Source organism: Denticeps clupeoides, chromosome 3 (genome assembly GCF_900700375.1).
Source record: "Denticeps clupeoides chromosome 3, fDenClu1.1, whole genome shotgun sequence".
Taxonomy (NCBI): Eukaryota; Metazoa; Chordata; class Actinopteri; order Clupeiformes; family Denticipitidae; genus Denticeps; species Denticeps clupeoides.
Window position 1 is genome coordinate 14,957,552 of NC_041709.1, and position 20,536 is coordinate 14,978,087.

Consider the following 20,536-nt stretch of genomic DNA (forward strand, 5'->3'; position numbering starts at 1 on the left):
AAAGTGGCGAAATAAAAAAACAAAATAGTAAATAGAGAAACAAACCTGAGTCTTTATGTGTGGATTTGTAATGATTATTCATGGTGCCTAAGTCTTCATCATCTTCTTCAGTTTGACTGAGAGAGTTCAAAGAACCAGACCTAGGAGTTCCATCACCAACTTCTGTGGGCTGAATAAAAGCTGTGTGGACATCCTGTATGTGTGCCTTAAGTTCATCATATGATTCAGCACGGAAGTCACAGCCATCACACTGTAGCACCTCCATCACCGAGGAATCCCTGGACAATTAGACAGAAAGGGCAAGGAAAAGAAAGAAGAAGAAAAAAGAGACCTCAGTGTACATCTCTCAGTAACAGATAAAATGTCAAAAAAACACAGAAGAATTGATATAAGTTAAAGAGGTAAAATAAAGGATTTTGGTTGTTTTCAGTAGCTGGTCCAAGGAACCATGGTTGAGGGGGGATTACAGGACTCATTTGAGGGGACCTCATTGAGGTTGCAGTGTAGGATTATGTAAACCATCAGTCTTGAGGTGGCTTTACTTCTTTCCTATAACCTACCTAAAACCCCTCCACGCCTTTTCTCAATATCAATTATCTCGGATAATTTCACACAATTGATTCCCCCAATCTATAACATCTACTAGACTATCAAATTTCAAATCAAAATGCCTGTCCTTAATATCCAGCCAGAGAAAACTACTGTCAGATGGTCTCTTGTGGACATACTATGCAAAAATGGTAAGACATTTTATGGAGCTGTGTTGCACTTCATTTGGTGGTTTCTATAAGACCAGTTTCTCCCCAATCATAGTGCCAGATTAGCCTGTGCCAGATGGTCTTCAACCTGCCAGAAAAACTGGTCTATTAATAATCTCCTGTACCTGCCAGTGGATGTTCCAGGAGAAAGATTGGCAAACACTATCATCCATAATCTTCACAACTTCATATAGACAAGTGATCACAATTAAATGAAACCTAACAATCAGTTTTTTTTTTATTCATGCACAATTCAGAGTGCCAGGGACACAAATCTTTTGCAGAGATGGAAAGAGGATTAATGGTCTACACTACTTTTTAAATCAGCATAGTTCTGTGTAATCCCTCAGCCTTGCTAAGATAAAGCACCATAACCCATCCTGAACTTGTGAATTCTGAAAGGGGCTTCTATTGATTAACAAACATATACAAAGGAGTAGCATGCTTTCACACCATTGTAACCGAAATTGTACTCTGTACATATCTGTCCTGAACTACTTACCTATTATGTGGCACAGTCTAGTTTGGAGTAAAATGCAGACAGAATCCCAGAGAATAATGTCTGATGCACTATTGAGAACAAGTTGCAAGTACCATCAACTGCCCCACCCTCATCATTTTGGTAGTTAAGAAGAGCCCAGGAAAAAAAGACACTGTTGTACTAAGATCCTTAACATGGATATCAAATTAATTCACAAGGGGGAGGGGAAGGACTGGAAGAACGAGAAAAAGCAAAACAAAGCCAGCCTGATCTACACACCTAAGAATTCTACTCAAGGCTGGCTACAACAATGGGGCTGAAATTTGTATGGCCTTCATCTGCTCAGCAACACTTTGACAGGCTGTGAAGATCATTTTAGCTTCAAGGGCAGCCATTTTAGGAGTGAGCTATGTGAGCTTAGGTGTTCAGCCTGTGCACAACATGGACCCACAGATCTGATCCTCCTCTCAGGCAGCCCAGTCACTGGAGAGCTGCTGACAGAAATCTATCTGCCAGATGTACTGTACCCAAGTCCTCTGCCTGCATAGCTCAGCGAAAGAGAAAAAAAAATCCCTCAAGCTTGCCAGCCTGCCTTAGCCCTTTCATATCTTGGAACAGTATCTCTCACATCTTTGGATTAAAAAAAATATTGGAGTCCTTGAAAAAGGTCAGAGGGACAGTTCCTTCTTCAGGACCAACTCATAAATAAATACATTTAGGAACTGCCAACTAAGCTCCACAAGGGGGTCTAAAAATGCAATGCATGTATGAACTTCCCTTTTTTTTGAGCCTAGAAAACATCTGCAGCCTTGGGGTGAAGAGCGCGAGGGAAGGAACGTAAGAGAGAGAGAGAGGGAGACAAGGAGACAGAGAAAAAAGACTGCCAGCATGATCCAGCCACCTGGGAGACCTTTCTCTACACACAGAGGACAAAGCCATCTGACTCGGCTCCCCAGATTCCAAAGTCTACTGACATTTGTTAATCACCAACCGGTCTCTCTGCATCGACAAGCTCTGCCAGCAGTCACACCCTCTACTCAAACTTGCTGGCAGCAGCTGCTCATCTGAAAGAGGGCCTTGGAATAAGCCAGCATTAAGCTGATTAGGAGTACAGAGGTTTTGTCCTCAACCATTGGTCCACCATCTGAGCATTGAAGTTGGGTTGGGGGTATATACAGATTACCAATAGACTTTCACCATGAAATAGCATTTTTTCATTTGATAATTCTGAGCTTCTCCAGGAACACCAACACAAAACACGATGTCTAATAAATGTCTGACCTACTGCCAGAATTTGAGAAGAAACATCAGAATGCACTGCTGGGGCCTAAGGTGATCATGGTTTAATTGTTTCATACCAGATTTTCCCCTTTTAATTTGGCAAGAAATATACAGATAAAAATAAACTGACTTTGAATGTGACAATTCTAACAGTTCTTTAACAGTACTGTACAGACTATTCATCTCTTTAAACCATGAATTATGTTCAATAGATAAAAGGAACTGAAGATCAAGACTGAAACTCATTGACAGACATTTTCTCACTTCATTTGCCACAACATGAAAATCATATCAAAACTTACTAAAACTACAAAAGAATGAAAACGATTATATGTTAATCATATTGTTAATAAACCATCATAGAATCTCATTACTTATGAATTATATGCATATCGTCTAATCATTCAGACAGATTCATTAATGTCCTAATTAATCTATGAATAAATTAAACAAACAAAAAAATAAACTAAAGAAAGAATGTTAGCCCACAATAATCATGGGCTTGAATGATCCAATTTCAGGAATACAAAAATGAACATTACCCAGTGCTGTTTTTGTAAATGAAATTTATGATGAAATATGTTCGTCAACAAACCTTTTTGATGTGATGAAGACAAGATGCAAATTCTTGTCATGATGATGATAACTATAACAAAATATATCATGTAATATTGTTTGACGAATAATACCTAGACTAAATATGGTGTCCAAAATAAATACTAGAATAAAATTCTCTTTGTTTTCACGACGAGTGAGAAGAGACAAGACGAGATGTTATATCCTCTTGTTTAATTGCATTATTATATCAAGGTTTCTCCTTCTGTATCTCCCATCCAGAGGCACAGTATGCAACATGCTTCTCAGCAAATTCACTTTGTTTGAAACAATGACAATGATAAATAATTTCTTCCACACATCTGAGCAATTAATAACAACAACAACACTAATATAATAAGTATTAATGAAACACCTGCGGTGGTGGTTATGGGGTTTAGTGGAATGTCACTCTTACCTGTCTTTAAAACTTGAGAGCACTTGTAATTTTTTTATATGTCAACAAGCTCAAGTTCATATTTTTTTGTATTTCTTTTTAAGTATTTTAAATTTGCAATTACTTTATTTAAATAAAATAATTTCTAAGAGAAAGCTATTCTGTTTCTAGAGAGTAAATCCACACTAGCAGGAGGGGTGCCACCTAAAATCTTGCCTAGGACGCCAAATTTGTTAGGGCCTACTCTGAATAATATAATAAGATAACCTTGTTTTGATAATTAAATGGGTTTGTCTAAAATGTTGCTTTTGTCTGTTCTTCTAAGTGTTTGTACTATACTGACTGGGTTAAATAGAGATGCTAAAATAAGAAAAACCCCAAAAGTGTATACAAAAATCAATGAACAATATAAATGGGCAGAGCAATGGGAGGTGTAGACATTTTGTTTTACATCATGTCTATCTCATGGGAAAGCCATGGCACCAGCATTGCACTGGGAAGGGATGGGAAACAGGCAAACTGCAAGAGACAGTGTGAGGTTTTAGGCAATGTTCTACTTGGACCTTCCCATTCATAGGTATTTTATCTCGACATGCACCCCCTAAACAAAACATTGTTACAGTATTCCCCAATGACCGAGCCCTCTGTCAGGAGGACAAAGTATTCTGCCATTCAATAATGATTTGAGGAAGTTTGAGGCATTGACTTGGTCTCCCAATTCTCCAGATTTCCATCCAAATAAGCTACTGTGGGATGTGAAGAAAAGTGAAAGTGATGGAAAAATAAGTCTGATCCACAGAGGCAGTATGGTGTCCATGTCTCAAGGCTGTTTCAGTGGCAAACAAGGACATTTTTAGAAGGGTTGTTGATGGATTTCCCATTTCATGGATTCCCTTGGTCATGCAGTAATCTTTATTATCTCACACCAAACATTTAGCCTGAGCAAAGTAGGCAATGCTGAAGCTATGACACAGAGTACTGCAACACAGGACGACACTGATTCAGAAAAGAGCCCTGAGAAATGCCCCCCACAAGACATGATTACAATTTTTCCACACTTGACCACCACTTGCCTTGTAGATATAATTAGAATCAATAGGCCCCAAGCATAATTCAAAGATGAACAGGCCCAAAGCAAGTCCTGCTTAAGATCAGAGGTCCAAGGCTCAATGCAATTCTGTCCCAAAGAAAAATGTTGCCAAATTCCTCTAGGAGGCCTGTCCTAAAACCACTTAGCACCTTATTGAGGTTTGGTGCTTGAAATGTCACAAACTATCACAGAAAAAAAAACAAGTGCCAAAACTAGCCTCTTAATGAAAGCTTTGGGAGTTATTTTGGTTCAGATTTTTGAATGGTGCCCCCACTGAGCAGACAAAGGTTACACAAGGACCTGAAATAACCATCTCTCTACTTTAAAGCAAAGATTAGCACACTGCTGTGAACATATTGCTAAGAAGAGAGACATGGTCATCTGTAGCTGATAGATATAACAACCTGCAGTCTTCATCCAACCAGCTGTTCAACAGAATTTTAAGAATTTTATCTAAGAATTTTACCCACCAACAATGATCCAATAAACACAAGTAACTCAACCAGGAAATACAAGCAGTCCAGTCAGAGCAGTGTACTGAACTAAAGAAATATTTTATTTTTTTAAGTTATTATTGATCATCAAGGTGATAACATAGATTCCTTGATCTTTCAGCCTGACATGATTGTAAGTTTAGTCCAGTCCCTTTAAAAACACATTCTACTTCAAATCCTTTTCATGAAACATATGGCACCAGAAGTAGGTCAACCATTTACCAACGACCAAGCTTCTCTAGGAAAACCAACAGAAAATCTTTTACATGCACAGATGTTTTGTCCACTGAAGAAGAAGATAGGACTTTCAAACAATGAGCCCTTGGCCTTTACAAATATATTTGTCCATATGATCCTATGCTTTAAAGGTTATAACTGGTTCTTCTCCAGAATTGATGGAGACCAATCCTATGATCTACTTAAGAATCCAATATGTCTAAAATTATATATTATATTTCTAATTTAAGGTTAAATTTTTTTTTCAGGTCCACAATTTCAATTGTTTTCTGAATTAAAACTGGACAGAATTTTCTGAAATTCAATTGCAGGGCAAATGAGGAACATGAAACCATACTCATCTTTGTTGGGATACTGATGGTGTTCTAGAGTCAAGAACACATTTAAAGAAAACAGAACACCATTAACCACCATTGACATTAACTGACATTCAATTATATCAAACAATCTTGACAATCCAAGCAATAGAACCAACATTAAAAACCACATTGATATGACTGTTTGCATTCAGGTAGAATTGTTCCTTTAAAAAAACACAAGCTACATTATGATAATCTTTCAGTGAAATGTTAATATGCTGTTTGATGTCTGTGAATCCATAAACTGCAAGGTCAGATTGTGCTTCAGTCAGACCTCGGCAGATGGTAACCTGACATTACCCAGCAAGCCTTTAATACTTAATATAACCTCATCTCTTTCTTCTCATTGGCCTGCCAGCTACACTGCTTCCTCTTCCTCTATGAAACTCAAGCCTTAAAAAAAAAAAGACAGACAACCTTCCTTTGAAGCGCTTCCCTTTCAACACTAAGGACTAAATGTGTCCATGTGAGATACTGTGACCAACCAAAGAACAATCAAGCATCAATCAACAACCTTCCAACTGCTTGTTTAAAGCGTTATCATCTTTCCTAATACAAAAAAAATATGCATGCATGTAATTATAATAGGAAAGATCATAGTAAACTTTAGCCTCAAAGCAATGGAATAGGTTCAGGTTATGATTGATGCAACATGGCTCAACCTGTTTTGGTGGAATCCCTTCACTTGGCTGCCAGATGTATCTTCTGCATCGCCACAGCAGAGCCTGGGCAGACGCTGCTTTCACACACAGGACTCCATTTTACTCACTGCCACACTGCAGCGTCACTCAGAGCCATTGGTCATCCACCATTTTGTGCTCCTCAAGGCTGAAGCGAAGACATGTTTTTTGACACTCCTTCAGCCCTGTCCTACCCACTTCTGCCTTCTGCTACGTAGCACAGATGGGACTGTTTAGATAGAAGAAACCGGTTTCCTCTCATGCTCTCATTTTTTCGTCAGCCAGACTGCTGTCAGGAGGAGCATAAATGAACAGTCTGAAGACAACACAAGATCCTCTCCACCATTATGTACTGAGATGATTTATTTTGAGAGATCCGTGAATAAGACTATCAAAGGACACCAACTTCAATTAATTCCTTTCAACATGGTGTAGTAGAGGTATGACTGGCGAGGTTGGTTTTTATTGCAGCTAATAGGTCCTGATGAATAATGCATTAAAAAGCCAAGTTAATCACCAACTCTTGCACCAGACAATGCAATAAAATGGTTAGAGGTGCAATAAAAAGGTTGCGTTTACAATCTTCAGCACTTCATGTTGGTTTGTTTTTTCCAGTGGTCGGGAGGGGGACTCATCACACTGGAGCTATTCTTTTTTGTTGTTCTCTAAGAACCTGAAACCACCCGTGATTATCAGTGTAATTTCTAAGAGAGCAAGCTGAGGTTCCTGTGAGGTTTCAGCTCCTCTGGGTCTTGAGACGCCCTCAGACTGTGTACACTGTTTTAACTTCACAGGGATCCTGCTGGCCACGTTCACTGGGGTATTTCTCTAGACTGTGCAAAGCATTGACAAAAGGATGTAATTTCATGTAACAACTGATAATGTGAAGGATGCAGAATTTATGTCACAAGATGTCATGAGTTAAGAAAAATCTGACCAAAATGCCCATCTGATCAAATTATTAGTCAAAGATAACCACTAAAACAGAATATTCACACACTGTATGAAACGTGTGCATTATAGTACTTAAGAAGCAAATGCAGGTGAGCCAATGAATCTTCTAATATGACAAAATATTCTTATGTAGTCTAAGAGACAGAAGATCTAGGTTGGTTCATACAAAATTCACATTCGCCTGAAGATCAATCTTTCACTGCGCTGAGCAAAGTGACCAGCGACACGCAAAGCTGCCTCTGCGGACACCACAGTCAAAAATGAATTTTGTAGAATTCTAGAACTATATTGTACAAAAGGAGATGGATAGTGTGGACCTCTGCTGGAATTGGCTTCAGATGTTAATGTGATCTTTCTGTTTAATCCAATAGTTGACATTACCATATATAAAACATTTGAAGTCATTGGTGGAAATAACAAAGCTGTGCTAATTTTTCCAAACTGTACAGCATAGTCTTTAGTAAACTTGTCATGAGCAATGTTTTCCCTCCTTCAGGGTAACCTCTCACAAACACCACTTTCAATGTTTCCATTACTGCAAACACACGAGCACAGATATTATAAAAGGAAGAAGATGCCTGCAGATCTTCAGCAGTCACCCTAGGGTCCTTCATCACTCATTTGAGAATGCTTTGGCATGCTTTGGCTCTGATCTTTATGGGATACTCACTCCTAAGGAGAGAAGCAACGGGGCAGAATTTCTTCCATTTGAAAGCCATCTGCCAGTCCCTGTACCAACATAACAATACATGCTTTAACAGTTCATTTTCTTTAGACCAGGACTTTATGAAAGTGAAGTGGTTGTCATTGTGAAATACTGCAGCACAGCACACCGTGCACACAACAAAATGTGTCCTCTGCTTTTAACTCATCACCCTTGGTGAGCAGTGCACAGCCATGACAGGCGTCCGGGGAGCAGTGTGTGGGGACGGTACTTCGCTCAGTGGCATCTTGGCGGTTCAGGATTTGAACTGACAACATTCTGATAACAGGTTTGCTTCCGTACCCGCTAACCACAAGCCCTGCCTCAACCAGCTATAGGAACTCTTACAAAATCACACCACTGTAATACACATTTGTATGCATATTTTTAAAGAGGAAACTCACTAAACTCCAAAGGGTTCACATAGACATCCATACCTGTACCTTCGAACAGGAATTGTGCATCATAGCAATATGAATGGACCCATTATAATGCCAACATCATCTTATGAACATGTTATAAACAAATTGACATTTTTTAAATTAATGCACATGATTTCAAACTGATTAACTCAGCAAAATAAAAGTTCTAGAACATTTTCATGTTCCCACCTGGACAAAGATTCAAATATACTCACTACTGCTGTATGATCAACAGTTTCTATTGCACTCACAACCAGTTCCACAAGATCAAAGTGGCAGGTTCAAGTCGGTTTAGACACAAAGACTGAACAGCAGTCTACAAGAGGAATATGCCTTCAGATGTTCTTCTCCATTTCGAAACTGACTGATTTCTTCCTTCTGCATTGGCTTTGCACAGACATGCACACAACACAGAACACTTGACACATTCTAACCAACATGACTCCATGGTTGAAGTTCATCCAAAGGAAGCACAGCCCAGATTTCTGGTAATGACAGTCCATGGAGCATGGCCAAAATAATTCAGTTTTGCCTTCTTCCTTGCAGCCCTGACAGTGCAAATTCTTCAGTTACAGAATGTGGCTGAGGTTACAAACTGGTCTGAAGAACGTGGATTGACCCAATGGAACAGAGGACAGACATTTCTGAAACGTTCTGTAAAACAGGACAAACTGATAAAAAGTTTCTACAGTTGAAAAAAAAAAGACTTAATTTTGCTTGACTTCATTCCTTTCATTTACGCTGTAGTGGTGAACCCTTTCTCATTCACAATATATTCATTAATATATTGTGCCCACAACAGAACAAAATGTTCAGTATGGTTTATAGTTTATAGCCTATATATCGGCACACAATGTGATTTCCTAAGATAATGATCAATCATGAATTCTGCCCACTTTTGCCATCACTAATAGCCTATAATTTGAAGATGTTTATTAAGACCCAGAGGTGCTGTTGTGTGTGGGCTCTCCGGTTTCCTCCCACCACCCAGAGACAACTAGCAAAATTATCCATAGGTGCAAGTGTGTTAAGGGTGTGTGCTCGCTCTATGGTGGACTGGCACCCTGCCCTGGCACCCACTGTACCAGGATGGGCCCTGGCTGTTGTGACCCTGATTAAGGACAAAACGGTCAAGGATAGTGAGTTACTGAGACTGAGTAAGTGTAATTAAGGCCTTAGAATGACATGCTTTTGAATTTGCAACCAATATTGTTATATTTGTAAAATTTTTGTTTTCTAGGATCCAGTGTGCAAATGTTTGGCCACCTTTGCTTGAAATATCAAAAGGTTTTCAAAGCGATATGAGTTCTCTGAATCATCAATTGTGAAATTTTCACTGTGTGAGTTCCCCTACCGCGTTCTATAGTCCTGATCCATAGACTGTCTGATCTGGAATGTCTCCCCTTATGCCATCATAAGTGGAAAAGTTACCTCCCCTTTATCAGGTTTTATCCGCCTTGAGAATTTCCCACCCCTTCCCTGATAAAAGAAACTGTCATGGCTTGATAACATGTGAAGCATTGCTCACAAATGTATTTTATGAGTTCCGTCACATGAGACTCTGAAGAAACAGGGTCCTGTCTGCGACAAACATTGTGGTAGATGAAGTCATTTCCACGAATGCAGATTTATAGGAACTTTTCCTGTCAAAAAGTACATTGACCCGATGCTTCTGGGATACATCTGTATATTTATTTAACCGCTCTGTTTCAGACTTCATTCAAACCTGTTGATTACCTGGCATGAGCCCTGCTTTTAAACATAGTCCACAACCTGCTATTGTTTTGAGGTGATGTTAAATAAATTGGAGGTAGTCCCCTGCATTTTGTCATTTTATCCACTTCATGCTATGTGCCAGTACCACTGGCAGCAAAACAGCCCCAGTCACACAACTCAATCTTTGTCTTGTCTCTCCTCCAGAAGGCCTTTGGCTTGTCCATGTGGGCAGCTGCAAACTTCAGTTGGGCTTGGATATGGCAATTTTGGAACAGGGGCTTTTTTCTTGGACAACACCCTCTCAGTGCATGACTGTAGACAGCGGCACCAGTGTTCCTGCAGTTTCCATCTTATGCTAGTCTTTAGCCTTGGTGGTCACTGGGTTGTTCCTGAACATCCTACCCAAGATCAGGGTGACACTTTGAGTCTTCTTTCAGACCTCCCAAATGACTTGTACTTACATACAATTGTCTGTACATGGGTTCAATTATTCCACCAAAGATAAAGAACAATTCAGGATAAATAACTGAATAAATGGACAGCCATGTCCAGACTGAAACTGTTTCCTACGTTATGATGAATTGGCAGTTAACAAAAAGAGTGGAGGTCAAGTTAAAAACATTCTGAAAAAACTGCTCATGGGATAAATATATATATATATACATGCCTGACTGCAAAAGTCTTTCAGGACAATTTAGCAGTCTGTGGAGTGATGGTGCAGTTTTCTACTGTACAGTGGCACCTGAACAAATATGACCTTCATGGTAGAGTCAGCAGATGAAAACCTTTCCTGAGTGTTAGCCAAACCATGTTTGCACTATCTGACAATGTTAAAAAATGAAGGGGAGCCTAAGCTAAGAATTCAAAAAATGAAATGAGCTCGCCTATATCATTACTGAAGAGGTCTTTAGATAGATGTAAGCCATACCAGCCCCTTGCAGAAACACCACTTGAGGCAGAAAGATGAGAGATCAATTAATATTAACTTACCAGGGGAGACCTCCTTCCAAGTCCTTAAATATTTAATCAGCCTTGGACAGAGGCTTGGTTAGAGCTGTGGGACGGAGCGCTAGGATCTCCCCGACAAGACCACTCCTGTTTGCCTCTGAAAGAAGGCCTTGTCCTGCTCCAGTGCACTAGCAGAGCAACAGGCGTCTCCAAAGAATTCAGGATTTTTCCAGCACACTTCCAGAGTTATTGCATCCCCTTTTGTGAAAAGGTTGGAACGGTCAGAGTGGATGTCCTGCTCTTTTGTGGGGGCTCACCAGGACTCCATGGTAAACTTGTGGCAGTATGCAAATAGATCTTATTTCATCCATCATTACAGTCAGCCCAACGACACACTTCCCATTCAACTGTCAAAATAGAGCCCATGTACATGACAGAAATAATATTTTAAAGCAATAAATATATTTGTAGATCGTTATAAAGCATTATAGAATTCACTGAAACCTACTGACCTGCAGACAACTCCAAAGGTCAAGAATGTAGTTACATCCTCAAAAGTGCAAAAATGTGTGTCCTTGATGTCCCTTAGCCCAATATACCTTACAACTTCCATCAAATGAGCATAGCAGAAAAAACACAGTAACAGATGCTAGATTGCACTTCCTTCACGTTACCCTACCACTATGAGATAGCACTTTCAGACAAGACCCACGTTCAAAACTTACACTCAGAAGACCTGTTATAAATATAGGTTAAAATTTAGGTTTGCTACAGGTTGGAGGTTTGTGGTGGTAATGAGCTGTTTAAATTTATGAGGGTTTGTGTTAAAGAGAGATTGTAAGGCAGGATTCGGCGAGACTTAGGTCTTAAGCCCAAGAGACCTGAATTGAGTGCAGAGGAGCAGAGAAAAAAAATTATACTGGTAGCAAGTAAGGCTTAAGGCTTAAGTAAAAAGAATCCGAGCCAAATTAATGTATCACACCCAATTCTGTGCCACAAAATACAACGGGGTAGACTGAAAAACAAAATAATTACGGATACAATCACATCCACATTTTTATCGATATTTCTCAGTGTGAAAGCTTTGAATCAAAAGTTATTTCTAGACCTCCAAATGCTAAAGATAGCATCAGTCTGAATCTGTCTTACTGCACTGCAAATTAAAAAAAAAATTCCACTGCTTTTTTCTTTGCAAAAGCCCTGGACTGGTGAACAGCTGTTACACTGGTCCTGATCTAGGTAAGTGACATCACGTTTCACAGCTAAAGCTGAAGCATTTCAGAGCTGTTTGGCCAAGCAAAATGCACGGCAAGTCACGACGCAGGAAACTGCCATATAGCAACATAGATTTTACCAGTGATTTAGTTGCAGCAACACATCACACCAAAAAGATACATGCATGATGTTGTTTACTCTCAGTTTGAAATATGACTACATAAATGCAAACGCTTTGCAAAAAACACCATTAAAGAAACCAAGATTAAAAAAAAAAAAACAGTGTGCAGACAATATATTTCTAAATGTGCTATAGAAATACAATTCTCACCATCCAATCAACACATCCAAGGAAATCAAACCACAGACGCCTATAAATTAGGTTTTGTGTAATAAAATGGAAATGGAACATGCAAAAAGGCATGACACCAGCTGAATTATGGTAAAAATGCCTATGGACGCCAGGTAATTAGAAGACTGGTCCAAAATCATTACCAAGGTGTCACACAAGAAACATCTCAAGACCTTCGCAACCTCTTTGTTGCAAAACATACTGCTTGCATTGATTACAGAAGAATTTCTAAACTACCAAAAGGTTCAAAGGAGCTCTGTTGGGGCCATAATCCGGAAGGACATCATTTCACCATAAACCGGCCATGACCAGGTGCTCCCTGCAAGATTTCAGACACAGGAGTGACTCATTTGCTGAAGAAAAAGCATGTTGAAGCGTGCTGAAAGTTTGCTGAACAACTTTTAGACAATCTTGTGAAATACTGTGAGAACATGTATTTCTGGTCAGAGGACATCAAAATTTAACTCTTTGGACAATATAGCCACTGCATATCACCACAAAACCACCTGCATATCACCACAAAAACACCATATCAACAGACGTTTGGAGGCCAGAATATCATGGTGTAGGGCTGTTGTAACTGGTACTCTTCATATTATTGAAGGATGGATGGAAAAACGTACCAAATCATTCTTCATAAAAAAATCTGCTGCCATCTACCAGGATGATGAAGGTGAAACGAGGGTGGACGTTTCAACAAGACAATGACCCCAGATGCACAGCCAAAAAAAACTCTCAACTGGTTTCAGCAGTCATCACTAACAATGGTTTGTATATGAAGAACTAAAACAATTTCCAAATAAGCACCTTTAGTACTTCTTCCCTGTGTCACTCCATTTTATTACACGTAATGTAATACTTCATTTACCTGCTAAAGATTGTCTATGAATCCACACTGCCACAGAGTAAATGCTATTTTTAAATAGCTACTCCTCAAACAAGGAATGTCCAGCATGCTCAGCCAGTGCATCGTTCGGAGTAAGGAGCCAGTGGAGCATTTTATCTGGCTTTTGTAAGTCTGTACAGCCCGAGGTACCGTACAGGACATCAGCGCTGCCATGACTTCCTGCTTCTTTTCACTGCCTTACTGCTGAAGTACATGCAGCCCCCTCGATTGCGCTTTCTGATCGAAAAATGCACTTTTACAGTCAAGAAGGCCACCAATTTCCCAACTAATAGCTAAATGCAAATACCACAAAAATGTGGGGGGAACGGGGATGTTTCAATGTTGCCATTAGTTGATACTACTTTGCCCAAGAGCAGCAAAGGTGTCAGTATGCACGGGCTCAACTAAAACAGAGAACTGAAAGTGCAAATAAATAACAGCTTTTAAATGGGTGATAACAGCCAGTGCCACAGCACCTAAACATGTGAGCAAACACCATTTTACAGCTTCACCAATCCCATTGAGGTGGAAGTCTGAAATTTACATCCCAGCTACATTAATAGATATTCAAATTAATCTCACATTGATTTTTTTTTTTCTCTGCCCTTCATGATCCACAGACCATACAGGTGGGTAATGATAGCAGTGCTACACTTTACCATCCATTCTGCAGGCCACGCTGGGCCACGCTGTATAACATGATGCCTCACACATGATGCCTCACACTTTCATAAACCCTTACCATTCTGATGTGACAGTGAAGTGATTGTGAAACACTGCAGCACAGCACACGCTGCACAATCTGCACACAACAAAATGTGTCCTCTGCTTTTAACCAGCACCCTTAGTGAGCAGTGGCCAGCCATGGCAGGCACCTAGGGAGCAGTGTGTGGTTTGCTCAAAGGCACCTTGGCGGTTCGAGATCTGAATCCTCAACCTTCCGATTCCTTACCCGCTAGGCCACCACTAGAGTAAATGTTTATGCTTTATGTTACACCGTCCATGTTTCGTGCATCTCTATTGCTAAGGACTGTGTAGTTACCTTGTGGTTACCATATACCTACATCCAATGCTCTATATAAAAAATATCAATATATGGTAATACATTCTATTTCAAGGCGTGCTGAATGTACAATTTATAGTTATACACTTTATATTACTGGACCTTGTTACAGTATATCTATATACTGTATTACACTGATATTTAAATAGGACGTATGAATTCTATGAGATTTAGGGCTAAAAACTGTGATGTCTATTGCACAACCAATCTGTGTTTAGGGTCACAGTCATTGCTGGAAGGTCCATCTGCAGCCAAGATGCCATCTTCTAAGAGCTCAAAATTTTCTTCTGCTCTGCTGAATCTATTGTGACTAGAGCAACAGGAGCAACACAAGCCAAAACATCACTGATTCATGACCATATATACACTTCTATAGACGTGTTTATACACAAGACACTGATTTGCTCATTTAATTGTAGTATCCAGCGATGTCTGTATTGGGGTGTGACAATGTACCTTTCATTAATAGCAATTTGCACATTCCATACAATAATGTTCATATAATGTGTTTTGCATGATCTGAAAGTGTATTGATATTAGATATACACTACCCTCAAGTATTAATATTTCATATTAGTAACTTCCTATTAATATTTCATCTGTGATTATTTAAATTATGCCAGTAGTTTGCTAAATAAAAAATGAATTGTGCTGCCGTTTCCTGTCACGAATGTGGCTGTCATTGAATTCATGAAATATTTTTATGAAGAAGACAATTTTTGTCAAATGTTCATTGGAGGCAAATATTTACATATATTTTGCATTGAGTGGAAGCGGACCAAGAAAGCTGTGCCAAGCAAAAAATAAAATAAAATTGGTATACCAGACCACCTTTATTCAGTCTCGATAATTCAATGTCCCATTCTCCTGACATTTATCATTTGTTTTGTCTTCATGGTTCAGTGACATAATAAATATAGATAGATGTCACCCAAATTCACAATTCCTGAATGCACCATTTTCCATTTCAACCAGGCACCTAGGTAGTCAATCTGGGCATTCTTATCTGCAACTGCAGGACTCATCAAGCAGTCCAAAGTGCAAACATTTCTTGAGATTTTGAAATCCTCCTGAAGGACTGGGGGTTGGCTGTCCAACTACTTGCAACAAGCGAGACCTTGCCTTTTATCATTCATTCCATGGTAATATTCACAGGCTGGTGTTTCTCCAAGTTGATCTCGATGGTGAAATTTTCAACCTGGAGAGAGACGTGGCAGCGGTCTGTCTGTCAGCAAAAGCTGGAACGCTGACGCTCACCACACCTTAAAGACAGGTCAAATGGACACTGCAGTGTTCTTCAAAAGACAGCCAGATAACACCAAGCAAAGGGGGACAACTCCTTATAGACATTGTGGGCACATAAACGATTGCGCAGGGATCCTATTTCGTCTTGATCCAAGTTGACCGCCCTGATCTCCCGAGAACCTGCTTGGATTGACAAGCGAGCAGCGCCACCATTTTAAATGCTCCTAGCTCCGTGTTGTCGCAGAGTGAATGTCTAGCTCAGCCTCCTTGTCAGCAAGATTCCACAGTGGCTGGAGTTGCAGGAGCAGACGAGCACACAGCACACAGTGTCCCTCCTAGCCTCCGTCTGCTCTACGGAGCGAAAGCAAATCGTTCCGTTTGCAAGAATGCCATTAAAAACCAACACAATTTGCCAATTATGAGATGTAGCCGCGGTAAAAGTGTGCACATTTCCGTACAAATGAATGGCTTCCATTCATGAATTCAGGAGCTTAAACAAGCAGCTGGAGATTGGTCCAGCTAAGGCCATAAACAAGAACCAAGAGAGAACGTCCAGAATTCATTTATTACACGTTCACATTCTTAGGAGGTCAACAAGGATCAAAAGGACAACACAACGTGTACGAGAAGGAGCCGCTTCCCACAAACCTGCCAAAACAGAGATTTTAAAAGAAAACCTCACTTTTGGTCGGGTAAGAAATCCTCACCAAGGAACGAGAAGAACTTTCCAACTTCTTCCAGCAGTCGCCCTGAACTCCGCTGCTGGCGTGTGAAGGCCACTTTGTAGAACATTAACAGCCCGGCTGCGTTACCCAACATTAAAATTCCCACCTCATCCGTGTCCCCCTCTCAACATCTCCCTGCCTCCAGCTCCTCAAGCCGCTCCACAGCGTCCAGCCAGCCAGGCAGCCCCAATGCCCTCCATTTTCTCCACAAAGTCCAGAAGGAGAAGCCAGTGGAGTAAAAATAGCTTCTCCGACGAGAAGAAGGAGGAGGAGGAGGAGGAGAAACACGCACAAAGACCAAACCGACGAATTAAAGGAACTTAACCTTGACTTGTGCTCTGTAACCAGCGTGAGGGTTCAAAAAACTGTATTTATTATTAGTATTATTATTAGTATTATTGTGGAGGCTTTGCTCTCCTCACTTCTCGCCGCTTCTCTCGTTCCACGCAGGTTCATGAAGAAGAGAAGACAGTCCACCTTTGTTCCTGCGTGAGAGCTCCTGTCTGACTCCTGGCTCCTATCAGCCTTCCTCCATTTTATGGAGAAGCCCACAGTGACATACCTGCCTTCAGAGCACCGACGACGACACGCACGTCGAGCTCCGGCGGGGAAGGGCTCGATAATGTCGCTACAGAAATGCTAAAAAGCTCCAGTTCCATTAGCACCGGGCGCCCGCGGTAGGATGGGGGGGGGAGCGGGCAAAGGGAGAAGAAATGTGCGGCGGATTAGACGCTCGGTTCGGCGACGGGAGCCCCGGGGAGCCCGGACGCGGCTTGTTTCGCCCGGGTCCGGACGTGGACCGGCGGCAGTGCCGGCCAGAGCGTCGCTAATGGAGGCTCGGCTCCCATTGCTGTGGCGCTGGGAGAGGAGAGCAATGGCTTCTCCGACGGCCAAATCCCCCCACCGCTCCACCAGCGCCCCGGCGAACTCAACAACAGCCCGCTTCCCCTTTCTCCCGGAGTCCCAGTAGATCTACAACCAAAAAAAATTCAAAACTAGAAATTATAAAAAAAAATTAATAATAAAATAATAACCGCCGAGGAGGACAACGCTCGTAACGTGGCCGGAGTTCACTCCGTACATCTGGGCTCCGATTTAAGAACGTTCTGCGGCTCGACCCGCCGCCTCCCCGGTTCTCTCAAAGTCACCGGGCTGGACCCGCGGCTCTTTCCAGGTCATCTCCCCACGACACCGCCGTCTGCCGCCGCCGCCGACAACGACGCGGCCACGCAGATCTCCACGCCGGCCGAGACCTCCAACGCGTTCCTGCCTTTCAAATTCGCCAATTCACGTCGCCTTTCCACTCACCGCTGGGTCCAGAAAGAGGGGGGATCTTCTTAAAAGTTGCTCCGCGTCTCATGCGTGTGCCCGGTCTAGTGGATGATCGCCATCTTTCCTGCTTCTCCTTTGCTGCAGCTGCAGATGACCTGAGATCCGTCTGTCTCTGAATAATGAGCAACCACAGAGACAAGGAAGACAATCTGCAAAGCAGGCAACACAAAGAAGTTTTGGAGACTAGCAAGCACCAGAGGGTGCACAAGAGTTTGCGACGAGGCGGCGGCGCGACAGGATGGTCAACGTGGTGCGCCTCCATAAAGGCTCTCATCCTCGGACGCGGCAAATTAGCGGCGCCTTAATGGACCTCGTTGTGGCAGCGCGGCGACGCGGCGTATTATCCATACGTCCACGTCATTTGGGGTTATCTTCAGTTCAGTACGTGCGGCCGACACCGGCAAAGCGGGTGACGGGGGGTGGGGGGGTGGATGGCCACCTAATGAACATGTGTGTGTGTGTGTTTTTTTATATATACTTAAAATATATATACATATAAACACAAGAAATTATCATTGAAATAAGCAAAATAGCATTTTTAAAAAAATATATTTTCCAAAATCATTTGGTGTTAGGGCTCTGATTTGTGGTCCACGTTGTCCACAAGCACACTAGGACTAATAAATACATGCGAATGTGACAGTGTGAAGGTCACCCCCAAATTTTTGTGGATTGCGATGGACCGAATCCCGGATCACGCTGGTTGCCCTGAGAAGGAATCCGCCGTGATGGACAAACCGAACATTATAATAAAATGAAAGTATGCACATATAAGAAGGAAGGGAAAAGTTTTGGTTCATTCCAGGTAAACGCACAACTTTCAGAATAGAGCTGGTGAACATAATTTTCAAACGTAGGGCTAATCATTGTCAAGTTTCATTTTTTTATACTTGCTGATTGGTCCAAGTGTTTTCCGGTATAAAACCTTTTTAGCTTTATTTTTGTCCCTGCCATAGACTGAAAAGTTTTTTTGTTTTTTTTATGCAACTACCCCGCCCTCCAAGGCCGGTTTGTGACGAAATGCAGGGGAGTTTCCCCTCTATTTGTTATAAAGGGGACTGCAGCCGTCGCTGTTTGATTCCCCCAACTGCATGGCACGGTCCTTTGATCTGTGCACCCCACAGACACTCCTGTCCTTTCTCTTGTGATCTTCCAGACAGAAACCAAGTCCAACAGAGTCTGCCTCAGACCAGGTGTTTTTTTTTTCAGCAGGAGCATCTATTACCCAATTCCCACTCACGCTGAAGGCCATTTATTTACCTCTGTTTTATTGTTATTGTGCTGTGTGGAAATGGGAGCAAAATTGAAAAATGTGTCCCATGGTGACCTAGTAACATTAGTGGTAATTATCTAACATAGCTTCTGTGGGAATTGGAGCCATTGGCTTAGCCAATTGTGTTTTTTTTCTTCACAAGCAGTGTCTCAATTTTTTTGCCCACATCTGCTTCATGTCTCATCTGATACCTTTCTTGTTTTAAACTTCTCGCTGATAGCAACCTGGCAATATGGTCATGTGGGAATAGACAACACAACATGCTTAACAGGTTTCATCTGATAGATTGACGTGTTATTACAAGGAACTTAATACTAACCTGTATAAACTGTGTAACAAATGGCTCAGTAGAATATTGAGGACAATAATCTAGCCTGACGGATATGTGCAAGCTAATGCCACCTACAGAGGGTAGTGTCATACTTGTAGAAGGGGTCATTTTGAGGGGTCATCTCTCCACTATCACCAAAATACTGCATTGTATTAATCACCAAAGGTACTAAATGAATAACGTGACTTGATTTTAGACACACCGAAAGGACTTTAAGACAGGCAGATTCAGGTTAGCTAAGTACACACAGGCACCTTTCATGGCTGCCCACTGCAATTTGTAGAGAAGTTAATAATGTTTTACTAATATAATGGAATAATAGTAAATTACACCTGATTCAAAATATCATTACCGGTTTATTGATAATAGAGATAAATAGAGACATAACCTGAAATAATTTGAACTGTACAATACCAACAAGACACAGCGCTGATAAATCATAGGCTAGCTAGATTGGATAACCAGAGAGGGACGACCTGAGTTATGAGGACTACAATGTTATAAGACCTTTTAACAGTAGAAATGGTGTTCAGAGAAGGCCTTTAAGCAGCTTAAGAGTCCACCCAATAGCAACAATGGAAGAGTCCATGGCGGAGAAGAAACAGGACATCCTGTTTGGATGTTCTAGAAGCAAAAGGAAACAGAGAGAGATTTTGTGTGTGTGTGTGTGTGTGATGAGTGAATGAAAGGCCTTTAATATTGAATAAAATATCCACCCACCAAATTTGATATTTTCGTTGCTTGGAGCACTTACAAAAAAAAGTTTTATTGAAAGACAATAACCAGACTGTCATTAGGCTACTCAAATCACAATTAGTGGCAATTAATCCGAAGCGCTAATCTAATGTAGAAAACATATCTTAATAAGAACAGTATCAGACGATACAGAGCAGGCTGACTATGGAAGAGATGTTTCTAGTGAGTAAAGTGACATTTGTTTGGCATTTGTTCAAATGCATCTCTGAGATTTGTCCATTTTTCTCAAGATGGAAAACGCGTT

The 20,536-nt window shown here is 41.0% G+C and overlaps 1 protein-coding gene across 4 annotated transcripts in view; it reads right to left on the minus strand.

The window, feature by feature from the left end:
- The window catches only part of znf462 (zinc finger protein 462), a 45,755-nt gene extending 27,457 nt beyond the window's left edge, over nucleotides 1-18,298 (minus strand). Inside the window, exons 1-2 of one of the 4 annotated variants that reach the window (XM_028972676.1) lie at nucleotides 17,909-18,298; nucleotides 46-278 (exon numbers count right to left, since the gene is read on the minus strand). In XM_028972676.1, the coding sequence (XP_028828509.1) occupies nucleotides 46-265 (220 nt within the window). In that variant the 5' untranslated portion in view covers nucleotides 266-278; nucleotides 17,909-18,298. Of the gene's footprint in view, nucleotides 1-45; nucleotides 279-1,260; nucleotides 1,959-16,582; nucleotides 16,819-17,908 lie in introns of those variants that run through there. The other 3 variants (XM_028972677.1, XM_028972678.1, XM_028972674.1) reach the window with 3 other exon arrangements.
- Nucleotides 18,299-20,536: the final 2,238 nt, after the last annotated feature.